General features: G+C 40.4%; 1 protein-coding gene across 1 annotated transcript in view; it reads right to left on the bottom strand.

Annotated features, from left to right (window-relative positions):
• Rbl1 (RB transcriptional corepressor like 1) overlaps window positions 1-12181 on the bottom strand; it is a 51494-nt gene extending 39313 nt beyond the window's left edge. The window contains exons 1-7 of the mRNA XM_051187697.1: window positions 11711-12181; window positions 7491-7624; window positions 3782-3982; window positions 3532-3596; window positions 3307-3435; window positions 3041-3201; window positions 586-635 (exon numbers count right to left, since the gene is read on the bottom strand). Of these exons, the coding sequence (XP_051043654.1) occupies window positions 586-635; window positions 3041-3201; window positions 3307-3435; window positions 3532-3596; window positions 3782-3982; window positions 7491-7624; window positions 11711-11866 (896 nt within the window). The 5' untranslated portion in view covers window positions 11867-12181. The remainder of the gene's footprint in view (window positions 1-585; window positions 636-3040; window positions 3202-3306; window positions 3436-3531; window positions 3597-3781; window positions 3983-7490; window positions 7625-11710) is intronic.
• Window positions 12182-12707: the final 526 nt, after the last annotated feature.

The raw sequence follows: 12707 nt of genomic DNA, 5'->3' as shown, positions 1-12707 counted from the left end.
TATGAACACACATGCTGGTCACAGCAATAACTTATCTTGAAGTGCAAGTGAAAAGAGACCATATATTTAATATTAAAACAGTGAGGCTAATTCCAGGAAAGATAGTATTATCTGATCACCAAGGAAATAGTGGCTTTGAAATAAGGGCATTCTCAATTGCTAATGTCGATTAATTAGAAGAATATATTAAACACAGATGCCATTTGAGTGTATTTCTGAATTCCCAGGGGAGTACAGTTGTTTCAAATGCCAATGTTTCTTAAATGTATCTAGCCAACAAAGCTTAATAACAATTCCATTCAAAATGCCATTAAATTGAGACTTGAATTTGAAGGAGTTACCTTGATATTTAATGTTTCACTTAACTAATTTCAACAAATCATTATCACCAGTCTGTGACATGCCAGCCACTATTTGTATTAGATATTTACCTATTGTTTTTAAGATCTCAGGTAGTCTAGGCTGGCCTCAAACTCATTATTGTAGCTAAAGCTGGCCTTGAATTTCTAATCCTCTTGCCCCCGAGTCCCAAGTACTGAGATTACATACAGGTGTGCACCACCACATTCATCTTTAAATACTTACCTGTTATCAGTAAAACTGGAAAGGTCCAAGAGACATTCACCTTTTAAAATCTGACACAAAAAAATAATTTAGTGAGATTTCTGTAACATTTCACATATGCATAACACATGTAAAAAGAATTACTAAAAATTCCAGAGCAGGAGCTCTTATACATGGTTCAGCAGTTAGCAGCACTGACTGTTCTTGCAGAGGACCTGGATTCTGTCCCCAGCACCCACATGGTGGCTCACAATCATCTATAATTCCACTTGTAGGGGATCTGTCTTCTCTTCAGACCTCTGAGGGATCCTCAACACACAGACACACTTAGGCATACACACAAAAAAAATTAAATAATATTTTTAAAAATGACATTTTAGACTAGTAAAATCTCTATCACAGAACATTACAACAAATTTAAAGTCAAATATTTTCGTCCTCTAGCCCCATCTTCCCAAATAAGTAAAATCAAAGGTTTTGTTTTTAATGGTGCTGAAAATTGAATTTGGGACCTCACTCATGCTAACTGAACACTGCGATACACAGCCTTAAAGGCAAATTTTCAAAATACTGCAAGATCAGTCTATAGTAGCTCTTTTCAAAATTTAAAAATATTTTCATTAATTTTAAAGAACTGCATACAAGGTATTTCGACCATATTTACCTCTTACTAATTCCTCCCAAATCCCCCCCCCCACCTCCCTCTACTTTTTAAAATAACCCATTGACTTGAGAGCCCATAAACTTGAGAGCAAGGTCATCCACTGGAGTGTGGTTTACTCTTCATGAGTCACACCATTAAAGAACACAGACTCTTTCTACCCTGAAGCTGTCAACTAACCACAGTTCCTTGGTTAGGAATGGGCTTTTCCCATCCCATACAAAAGTGCTGACTGGACTGATGTACAGGCAACCACAGCTGCTGTGAACTCATTGAATGATTGAGTGGAATGGTTCTGGCATATTCCAAAGATACTGTTTTGCTCTGGTCTTCCCTGACCTCTGATATCAGAATTCCCCCACCACTTTTAAATGATCCCTGAGCCTTGCAAGAGGATGTGATAGAGATGTTCCTTTTCTAGCTAAGCATTCCACTGACATTTACTCTCTGTACTGAGAAAGCATAAAAAAAAAAAAAAAAAAAAAAAAAAAAAAAAAAATTCACCAGGAGTTCTGCTGAAAAAGATCCATTAATAAACACTAGTCTATGAAAAGGAAAACTAAAATTACTATTACATGCTTTAAGTAAGCAAAAAGTTTAAAAGGAGAGCCAGATGTGGTGTATCACATGCTTGCAATCCCAGAACTTGAGAAGTAGAGGCAAAAGGATCAATAGTTTAAGGTTATCCTTGGTTCCACAGTAAGTTTGAGGCCAGTTTAAATTACACGAGACCCTGCTTCAAAAAAAAAAAAAAAAAAAAAAAAGAAAAAGAAAAAGAAAAATATTAAAAGGAAATTTAGGGGGCTAGGGTAGTTAGCTCAGTGGTACAGCATGTAATGCATGAAAGTAGCCTATAAGCAGTTATCTGCTTTATTTATATGGAATTAAATTAATAGTTCTAGTGGCACTTGCTTTAATACTTATGGCAGAGGCAACAAGACCTCTGAGACTTCAAGGTCAGCTTGGTCCATACAGTGATTTCCAGGACAACCAGAACTAGTAAAACCTACTGTGAAGAAAACAAAAAACAAAACAAACAAACAAACAAAAAAAACAAAAAAAGAAAAACAAAGCAATAGTTGTTATACTATTACAATGTTTTTAGTAAACAGCACTCATCAGAACTATTTAAGACAGAAAATCAGTCAGCTCACTCTGAACTCATGTTTTTCATAACCCTTTATTAGGAGAATGCAGGGTCTGTCAGAAACCCCTAAAATTATTGGCAATGCGTTTCCTTGACCCAACATATAACTAAGCACTTTCTTCAAACACTCAGTTTCTCTTGTGACTAGAGGGCAATGTTAACATAACAGCAGACACTGAAACTTGGGAATTGAAGGCATTGGATCCCCTGGAACTGGAGTTACAGGAGGTTATAAGCTACTGTTGGGGGTGCTGGGAATTGAACCAGATCTTCTGCAAGAGTAGTAAGTACATCCTTCTAGCCCCAGACATGGGGCATCTGACCATGGGTCCTACAATGTTCAGAAGATTCTGCTGACCCATTAAGTTTAAAATCCCCAAACTCACCACCGCTGATGTAATAAACCAATCAAACCAAATTAATAAATCCAGGTTTAATCTGAGAAAAGGCATTGCTGGGTGGCCCCAGAAGAGAGCAGGAAACAAAGAAGTGACCGCAGAGGTGGAGGCTTTTAATGCCCTGGGTAGGCATGGAGCAGCCAGTGGTGGGCTTTTTAGGGACAGAGTCTTACCGAGGCAACTCCAGGGGAGGGGCCCCTGCTTGGGGTTTGGACAGATCAAGCAAGACATCTCAAACAACCCCTAAACATCTTATTTAATTGTTAGTACCTTTTTGTCAAAGAGTTTTGAAATATATGGCTTGAAGTAATGCTCCTTTATTCCTTTTGCTTCTACTAGAAGTCCATCATGCAGATCACAAAGTACAGCAATGATACAGGGAGGTTCTTGTGCAGCTTTGAAGTCAGGAGCATGGAAATCAGATGGTAAACCTAGTTTGACAGACCATGAAGGGAACAGGAAGGATGAAAAAGAACAGTCAGTTTTTACACTTTTTCTAAGAATTAATAATTACTTTTTTAAAATAAATATTTTACCTTTAAATGATGGATTTAGCAAATCTCGTCTATTTGGGCACATAATAGCATTGGCAAAAATCAAGTCCAAGCAGCACAGAAGTAAATGATAGGAGTTTACTAAATCATCCCCAATCATACGAAAATTACCTTTATAAGAAAAAAACAAGTTAAAATCCAGGAACCTCTCATGTCAAACATACCAAATCCCAAAGTAGAAACGTAAGGCACTGAGAATGTACTCACCCTTTGTGTAAACAAAGAGTGTCCAGCAGAAATTAAAGAGATCCTTTACGCTGCAAGGAATCCTTCTAAAATGGAAACAAAAACAAAAACACAACGTGTTTTTTTGGTTTGACTAACTTGCTAAGCATTGAAAAAGCAAATATAAATAAAAGGGTCAAATTCTGTGTAAAACTCCACTCAAGGGGACAGATGACTCATTAAACTTATTTAATAATTTTGCACTACAAATACATGAGATTAAAGGTCTTACCTCTGCTTCCTGCTTCGTGGCAACTTTGGTAGTTCTTCATATGGATTTTGAAATATATCTAAAAAAATGGGCTCAAATTTTTTAAAAATTACAGTAGATACTTCAAAATTTCTTTCTAGCCTTTCTATACGTTCACGAAATTCTTGTGGTAGGTTTGACATGTCCATCCACTTCTTCATTTTACTAAAAAACTGTATTAAGCTTCAAAGAAAAGGAAGAAAAGGCAACTTTAAAATGAGCTCATATAATGGACTGAAAATGATGACACATTCTCTTCATAACTAAAAATCTTTGTTTTAAAAAACCTAAATCAATGAAAAAGCAAACAATATAAACCCTCACTCCCAGTGCTATGAATTGCACTGGTTCCCAGGATCATCATGGAGACTGACAGTGATCTTCTATGATGCAAGCAGATAGTAAAAGCCCCTATTTCTTTCCTCCTCTACACCTAGGCAATGATCTACATATAATTTATAAAGTAAATGTTTCTCAACAATTTATAGGTTCTCAAAGTTAGTTTGAAGAAAAATAAGCCTCCCAAATGGAAAGTTGTTTGTTTCTGGAGACAGGGTTTCTCTGTGTAGCCCTGCGGTCCTGCCTCTGTCTCCCAAGTGCTAGGATTAAAGGTGTGCTAAGTGTTTGAGTTCTAATATGTGGCATCTTCACCAAAAATAAAGTATGTAGATACTTAGAAAAATCATAGTAGATTATTATTCTACTTTCTCATAATGGGGATACTCTCTGTTAGGGTGGTCTTAGATTGAAAACTCATACTGTCAAAAGCTCACTTTATTAAACATCTGGTACTATATAGAGGAATAGTTGGTAATTTTTTATTTAATTTATTTATTATGTGATGGGAGATGTCATTCTGTAAATGTTTCTCATACTGGTTAATGAATAAAGCACTGTTGGCCAATAGGAAAGCAAGATAGGCAGGACTAGGAGACAAGGAGAATTGGAGAAAGTAGTAAGGAGGAGTCAACATGGAGAGACAGGGAGACCAGATGCCGGCCCCACTCCCCGGTAAGATGATACCACGCGGAAATACTTAGATTAATAGAAATGGGTTAATACTCAGAGCTAGCCGATAAGAAACTAGTACCTGGCCAACAGCATTATATCTAATACAGAGTCTCAGTGTGTTATTTGGGGCGGGCACAGCGGGTCCAGGCCGGCAGGAAAAACCCTACTCGTAACTATGAATACTCGTAATTATGAATACAGTGTTCTGCCTGCATGTATCCCTGCAGGCCAGAAGAGGGCACCAGATCTCATTATAGATGGTTGTAAGCCACCATGTGTGGCTGGGAATTGAACTCAGGACCTCTGGAAGAATAGGCAACGTTCTTCTTAATCCCTGAGCCACCTCTCCAGCCTGGTAATTTTTCTTTTAAGTTATCAGTTAATTGTCCACAGGTAAATTTGACTCATTTGAAAATTTTATTATGGGTATGGTATGTACTGATCTAATTTTTGAAGTTGTAATTCTGTTGTTTAGAGACAGGTCTTTTGTAGCCCAGGCTGGCTCTGAACTTGCTATGTAACCAAGAATGTTGAATCCCTAATCTTCCTGTCTTCATCACCCCAGTGCTGGAATGACAGGCTTTTGCCACGCCAGCCAGCTTTTACACGGTGCCTGGGATGAAAACTAGAGCCTCAGGCACACTAGGTAAGCACATTATTAACTGGGCTATATTCCCCAGCCCAACAGGCAACATTTTAAATAAAATCTACAATTACCCCCCAGCCCTCTTTTAAAATAGATTGCTCCTCATTTGAGCTTTGTCTGATGTTTCTTTATGATTAAATATACACAAGCTGCGGATTCTGAAATTGGAGAACTGCATACAGTGATTTTAAGTCTTTAGGACAACTATACACAGTGACATATTCATGCTCATCTCATTAGTGTTACTGACTCTGGTCATCTTGTCAATGTGTTGTCCTGTTTTCCATCATATAGTTGACATTTATTTTTTAACTTGTCACTACTATCACTCTGTAGATCTTAGTTCTGCCTTTTACTTGCTCCTTTGTCAATCACATAGGACTATTTATCTGGGCAGGGAACAAAGAAATGCAATAATCCAGACTCAGATAGGTAATAATGTTCACTTCTGGGGTACTGAGAGGGTTTGACTGATAAAACTATTTGAAATCATTTCTACTTCCTACCCCTGTGTATCCAGAATAGAAGAATGGCAATTATTAAGGCCCCATTCTGGGAGTTGGAGAGATGGCTCAATAGTTGAGAACACTGGCTGCTCTTCCAGAGGACCAGATCTCAATTCCCAACACCCACATGGCAGTTTACAACTGTCTGTACCTTCAGTTCCAGAGGATGAAACACACTCACAGAGACATACATGCAGGTCAAACACAAATGTACATAAACTAAAAATAAATAAACAACTGCAAGCCTCATTCTGGAGGGAATAGTGGTAGAAATAGTTCCAATTCACTCTAATTAAAAAGAAAAAAATTACAGTGGGGTGGTCGTGGCACACGCCTTTAATCCCAACACTTGGGAGGCAGGGACAGACAGACTGCTGAGCTCAAGGCAGCCTGGTCTACAAGGAGTTCCAGAGAAACCTTATCTGGAAGAAAAAAAAATTAAAAGATAATCACAGCAATTTTAGCTCTATGGAAAATTAATAAAGTCAAGATGATTAAAGAATCTTCATAGATCTCAATTTATGTCATTGATAATAATGAAAATTAATGTTATGGTAACTTTAAACTAAGCAAAACCTATCCACTGCTATAGAAACAATCTCATCTTTTTCTCATCACTGGCCATATATTTTTTTTTTGCCACATAATTTTTTACATCTTTATAATAACTGGCTGTTACTAACATTGTGGCTCAAGCCTATAATCCTAATAATGTCATCAGAGACAATGGCTATAGAAATATTCCTTATTAAAGGGGAATAAATAGGCATAAGAGAATGTAGCACTAATGCAAAATTGGGAACTGTTTTCAAAGAAAAACAATGCTACCAGGAATATTATTAGATCAACTAACAAAACTAGAATATAGATGGCAGATTTGAAAAATACTTTAAGTGTTAAGTTCCCTGACGTTTATAACTGTATCAGTTAATTAAGAAATACCACTAAAACTTAAAATGAGAGAAACTGAATCCGAAAATGAAATTTATGACTCTATGTGCATGTGATATATGTTTATGTGTGTGCATGCGTGCATGTATGCATGTACACTTGTTCATGTAGCTACATGTGGAAGCCAGAAAATGACACTGGGATATCTCTTTCAATCTCTTTTCCACTTGAATTTATTTTTAAATTTATCTTTGTGTATGCACATGTGAGTGTGCATACATGCCATGTCTAAGCAGGTGCCTGGGGAGGCAAGAAAGGTGTCAGAACCCTTTAAACTTTATATATAGTTCCAGGGAGTTATGAGCCCCGATTTGGATGTTGGGAACCAAATTCAGGTTCTTTGGGAGAACAGGAGGCCCTCTTAAACACTGGGCCATCTCTCCAGAACCTCCACCTTAACTTTTGAGGTGGAGCTATCACTTTGACTGGACTGGCTAGCCAGCAAGCCCCAGGACTGGTCTGCCTTGTTCCCTGGCACTGAAGCTTCAGAGCACAAAAACCCAGTACTCATGCTTCTATAGCAGATACTCGGCCCACTGAGCTCTCTAGCCCAAATTTAGTACTTCTAATGTTTTACCTTAATTTAGCTGAACGCAGTATTCTGGTCAGTGAAACACAGTTTCCTTCCATGACACCCTTTCCCACTGTAGGAATGATGCTCTTGCGACAAGCAACATATAAAGAACATGCCAGCCAGTGTATGACTTCTCCCTATAAGCAGATGCAAGAAAAGTACAGACACCTTAAAATGATTATACAGAAAAGGCCTTATAATTTCATCTGTCTAAGCCAAGAAGAAATAAAGCTAATACAGACTCAAACATCAGTACAGACTTCCACATTCTCCTCCCAATTCTTAGAACCAGAACATGAAAAATCAGAAAGTATCCTAAATTTCTAATTCTAAAAAAAGTTCCATTTCTTCATTTCAACTTTAGCCTTATTGAAAGAATTCTACTAAAATCTCTTTCTCTCCCTCTCTCTCTCTCTGAGACAGTTTTGTGTAGCCTTGGATGTTTTGGAACTAGCTCTGTAGGCTGGCCTTGAACTCACAGAGGTCTGTCTGGCTCTACTTCCTAAGTGCTGGGATTAAAAGCATGTGCCACCACCACCACCTGACATCTTTCTATTTTAAAACAGCAGTCACATTCTTGATGGTATTTATTCTGTCATTTAAGTTTTATGTTTCTTCTTAAGCATTTGGGCAGAGAAAAAAATATATAGTAGAAAGTTTTCAAGAGAGTCACATGTCAAAATATTAATATATTGATATATAATAATATATTAATACTAAAACCCACAATATGAATGAAAATGTCATTTTGTAAGGTAAAGATCTGGAGCATTATTTATCCCATAGTAAGTTATCTTTAAAATATTAAGCATAGTTTACCACCACCATAGATATCTCAGTTTATAAGCTATAAAAAAAAGTAATGATTGGTAATTCAACACTTAATTTTCTGCTCTTGACTTCAAATGTTTTCAAGCTGGAAACACTTCATGACTGGGTGGAATTAAGTCTGATGATTAAAAATTACAGATACAGGCTGGGCAGTGGTAGCAGAAGCCTTTAATCCCAGCACTTGGGAGGCAGAGGCATTTGGATCTTTGAGTTGAAGGCCAGCCTGGTCTACAGAGCAAGTTCCAGGACAGTCAGGACTACATAGAGGAAGGAAGGAAGGAAGGAAGGAAGGAAACACTACAGACACAAACACTAACATGTCTGCATAAACAAGACCTGAACAAGTATGACACCAATAGACATGGAACATGGAAGGAAGAACCTAGACAAAGAACTATAGGCAACCGAGGAACACTAACAGAGGGAGAAACAGCACACCAATTGGTTCTCCAGCATCAAATGGTCAACCTAGAAAACATAAACGTGCAGATTGAGCAGACTGTATTTATATATTTAGAAATATATACACACAGACAAACACACACATGTGGAACAATTAAAGAAAAAGACCATGAATTTGAGAGAGCATAAAGGAGAAGTACATAAAGGAGAAGGGATTAGAGGGAGGGACAGGGAGAATGATGTAATTATACTATAATCTTAAAAAAAGAGAAAGAAAAAAAAACAGTAATACTAAAAAGAATTACAGATACAGGACCAGAGAGATGGCACTTGCTATGTAGGTCTGGAGACCTCCATTTGATTCCTGGAACCCATGTAAATGTGGAAGGAGGAACCTGGCCCAACAGAAGCTGTCCTCCAACCTCCACACAGGTGCCACAGCACATGCCAACCCCCCCTATAAATTAAAATTTTATTTTTTTTGTGAGAGGGTGGGACATATCTCAGTGGTAGAATACTTAAAACAACAAAACAAAATCAAAGGTGGTTCTTAATCTCCAAATCTAAAGTTAAGAATAGAAACTATTCTCTATAATTGATAAGAATTTAGGTTGTAAGAATTGAAGAGAAAGTATGAAAAAATACAGTGTAGTAACTGACTTTGACTGGAAGTCAATAAAAACACTTCACGAAGGAAGTTTTAAAACTGCTCAATAGCAAACTGCTAAAAAATGTAAGTTGGGGGAGTAAAGGGAGAATGCCAGCAGGGGCTTGTGTGGTGGATTAGGTAAGGTGGATGGAGACTGCAGAAAGGGTTCTTAGGGGCGGTAGAGACAGGAAGATGCCTGTTCTCCAAGCATCTTTCACCAACAACTAAAAGAACAAACAAATACAGGACAGAATACTTCCAAACTCAATTCAAATAGTTATGCTTGCTTGCTCACTTTCTTTTTCTTTCTTCCTTTCTTCCTTTCTTTCTTTCTTTCTTTCTTTCTTTCTTTCTTTCTTTCTTTCTTTCTTTCAAGACTTTATATGCCTGTTTGCCATAAGAGGGCACCAGATCTCATTATGAGAGCCATTGAACTCAGGACCTCTGGAGTAACAAGACAGTGCTCTTAACCTCTGAGCCATCTCTTTAGAATCTAGATCATCAACCTTCTCTGGACTGAGTTTAGCATACTTAGAAATCTGAAACAAGAGTCTAGTTTGAGTGACTTGGTCACAGACTGTACTTATAATGCTTATTTAAGAAAATTAAATAAAGGTGTGGGAGATTAGAATGCTTTCTCAGACAGATATCTAAAAAACATTTTCAACTGAGATGACATTAAAATTTCCCTTACTTTTTTGTATAGTGTATGTCTGCATGTATGTGCACTTGTGTAAATGTGTTTACTCACTCACGTAGTCACAAGTGAAGGTCAGAGATAAATGTTGGGTGTCACTCTCAACCTCGGCCTTTTGAGACAAGAATAGCTCACTGAACCTGGAGCATTCCTATCCTTTCATATTCTCTCTGTTTTTCAGATATGTATACAGTGTTCTGTTTGCATGTATCCCTGCAGGCCAGAAGAGGGCACCAGATCTCATCACAGATGGTTATGAGACATCATGTGGTTGCTGGGACTTGAACACAGGGTCTCTGAAAGAGCAGCCAGTGCTCTTAACCATTGAGCCATCTCTCTAGCCTTGAAGAGCACTATTTTTTTTTTTTTAATTCAGTCTACTCTGCCTTTTCCTGGAAACAAGGTTGTCTCAGGTACTTTTCTCTTATATGAGTAGAGACACATGTACAATAGTCAACTCCCTATTTCCAACTCCATGCCTGTGAGTCCAGCAATTATTTCACTGGTAGCCAAGTCAGAGGAACAGTCTATATGTGAATTCAGCCCATGTGTATAATGAAAGCTTTTATAACATCCCATTCCAGCACTCCAGAAGATACCAAAATCCAAGGATGTTCAAGTCCCTGATTTAAAAAGGCAATGCATTTGCACAGAACCTATGATCATCTCTTGATTACTTGATGTAAATAATCATACTATATTGTTTGTGGAATGACAAGTATGTTCATGTTCAGGACAAATGCAATTTTCCCCAAATACTTTTGATATGCTGAATTCGCTCCCCTCCCCCAAGCCCATGAATTCCACTTGTACATGCCATCACAATTATACTTCTACACTAAGCTTATATACCTATGCAAGTTTCGATATCTGAGTGACTCTAGGCAAAACAATCCTGGGCAGTGAAAACACCAAGAAAACAGGTATAGTGGTCACTAACCTGCTATGAAGACATTATAAGAGTTAGTGCGAAAATCTAATAGTGACAACCACCATTGGTTTTATTCAGCGCCAGACCACGGTAACGACCTGGCAGAGAGGAACATGGGACTGAGAAGCTTTGTGTGTGCCGACTTTGCTCAAACCACAGTGGTATAAATGAACTCAGTGCTGCACCCTATGAGGCAGAAGGGGTGGGGAGGTTAAATGGCTCATACAACTGAGCCAGACTGCACCACAAACCGTGTCACCTTGGGTGCCAAATTAACCTCTTCCGACCCCGCCTTCTCTTCTGCGGAGTGGGGATCCAGAAGTGTTCCACAAGGGTGGGGAAGACATAATCGAAAGGGCTGAGCAGCGATGAGCAATTCATTGTACCACAGGATCAGGTCTGATCGATTTAACGGCAGAACCGTGCCGTTTGGGGCGCTGAGCGGCGCGCAGAAATCAAGTTTGGAAGTCTGGTGTCTAGGGAAGCGCGGAGCGGAGCGGGACTCGGAAGGAGCAGCTCCTTTCCTCGGCTTCGGCTTCCCAGCTCAAAACAAATGGGTGGGTGGGCCGAGCTACACCCTTCCTTCCCTCCCCGCACTCCTCCGAGACCCCTGTCTGTGGGGGAACTCCCGCCGCCCGATGCGCTGGGGCGGGGGCGGGCCGGGGGTGGGGCCTGGCGAGGGTCGGGGCCGCCGCCCACCTGCCGCCGCTCACCTCCAGGCTGTAGTTGCCGCGGATGGCGGTGAAGTCGTCCAGGGCTTCGGCCGCGCTCCCCTCGTCCAGGTTCAGCTCCTGGCACAGGGCCTGCAGCGCCTCCCTGGCCGCGGCGACCACCGCCGCCCCCTCGGCGTGGGGCTCGTCCTCGAACATTCCCTCCGGCCCGACGGGCGGCGCGACCCGGCTTCGGGGTTTTCTTTTCCCTCCCGGCGAGCTACCCACAACCCCCCGCGACAAAGCGCGCGAAAATCGCCTACTTGAGCTCGCCTTCCCTTCATCGTCTGCCTCCGCTTTTCTCCTCAAAAAGTCCCTTTCTCCTCTGGAGCCCGCAGTAGCCCCTCTTCGGGAATGCGATAAGAAGGTGGACCTCGGGCTCTAAAGGACACCTATCTCGGGCCCTTGGTGGGCAGCCCCGGGTCTCCGGCCGGCGGGGACGGACGAGAGGGAGCGGGGCGGAAGGATCCGAGCCGGTGCTGAGGCCGCCGGGACTGCAGCTTGCGACCCGCGCTCTCCCAGCGGGTCCCGTGGTGTGGGTAACTGAGGGTTACCTGTGGCGAGTCCGTTCGTGCCAGTGAGAAACCTTCTCCATGACAGCAGCCCGTGCATCCTAGGTTTGTCAGCTCCCTGGCGCGCACTAAACCCGCTCACACTCAACTTTGACCCTTGATGAGGTGGAAGCGGGAGCAGCCCAAAGTGGTAATTGATGTAGGAGCGCCACGTCGGAGGCTTCTGCCTCGCCAGAAAGTGATGGAGAGGCAAGGGTTTTAGGTGATCGCCCTTTCTTAAGTCCCTGAATTCTGAAACTGTCCCAGCAAGTCGTCATTTCAGGAGTAGAGATGGTCTTTGCGCTAACCTCAAAGGTGTTTTTAAAACGTAAACTAGAAAAAGACAGTCTCACAATCATTCAGGAAATGCCATTTGTCTTTAAAATACAGAAAAATATAGCATTCAGACACACCAGGTATTTATTAACTTTTAAAAAATGTCAAGCTAG

This window comes from Phodopus roborovskii, unplaced genomic scaffold (genome assembly GCF_943737965.1).
Source record: "Phodopus roborovskii unplaced genomic scaffold, PHOROB, whole genome shotgun sequence".
Taxonomy (NCBI): Eukaryota; Metazoa; Chordata; class Mammalia; order Rodentia; family Cricetidae; genus Phodopus; species Phodopus roborovskii.
This window is presented reverse-complemented; position numbering and strand designations above follow the sequence as displayed.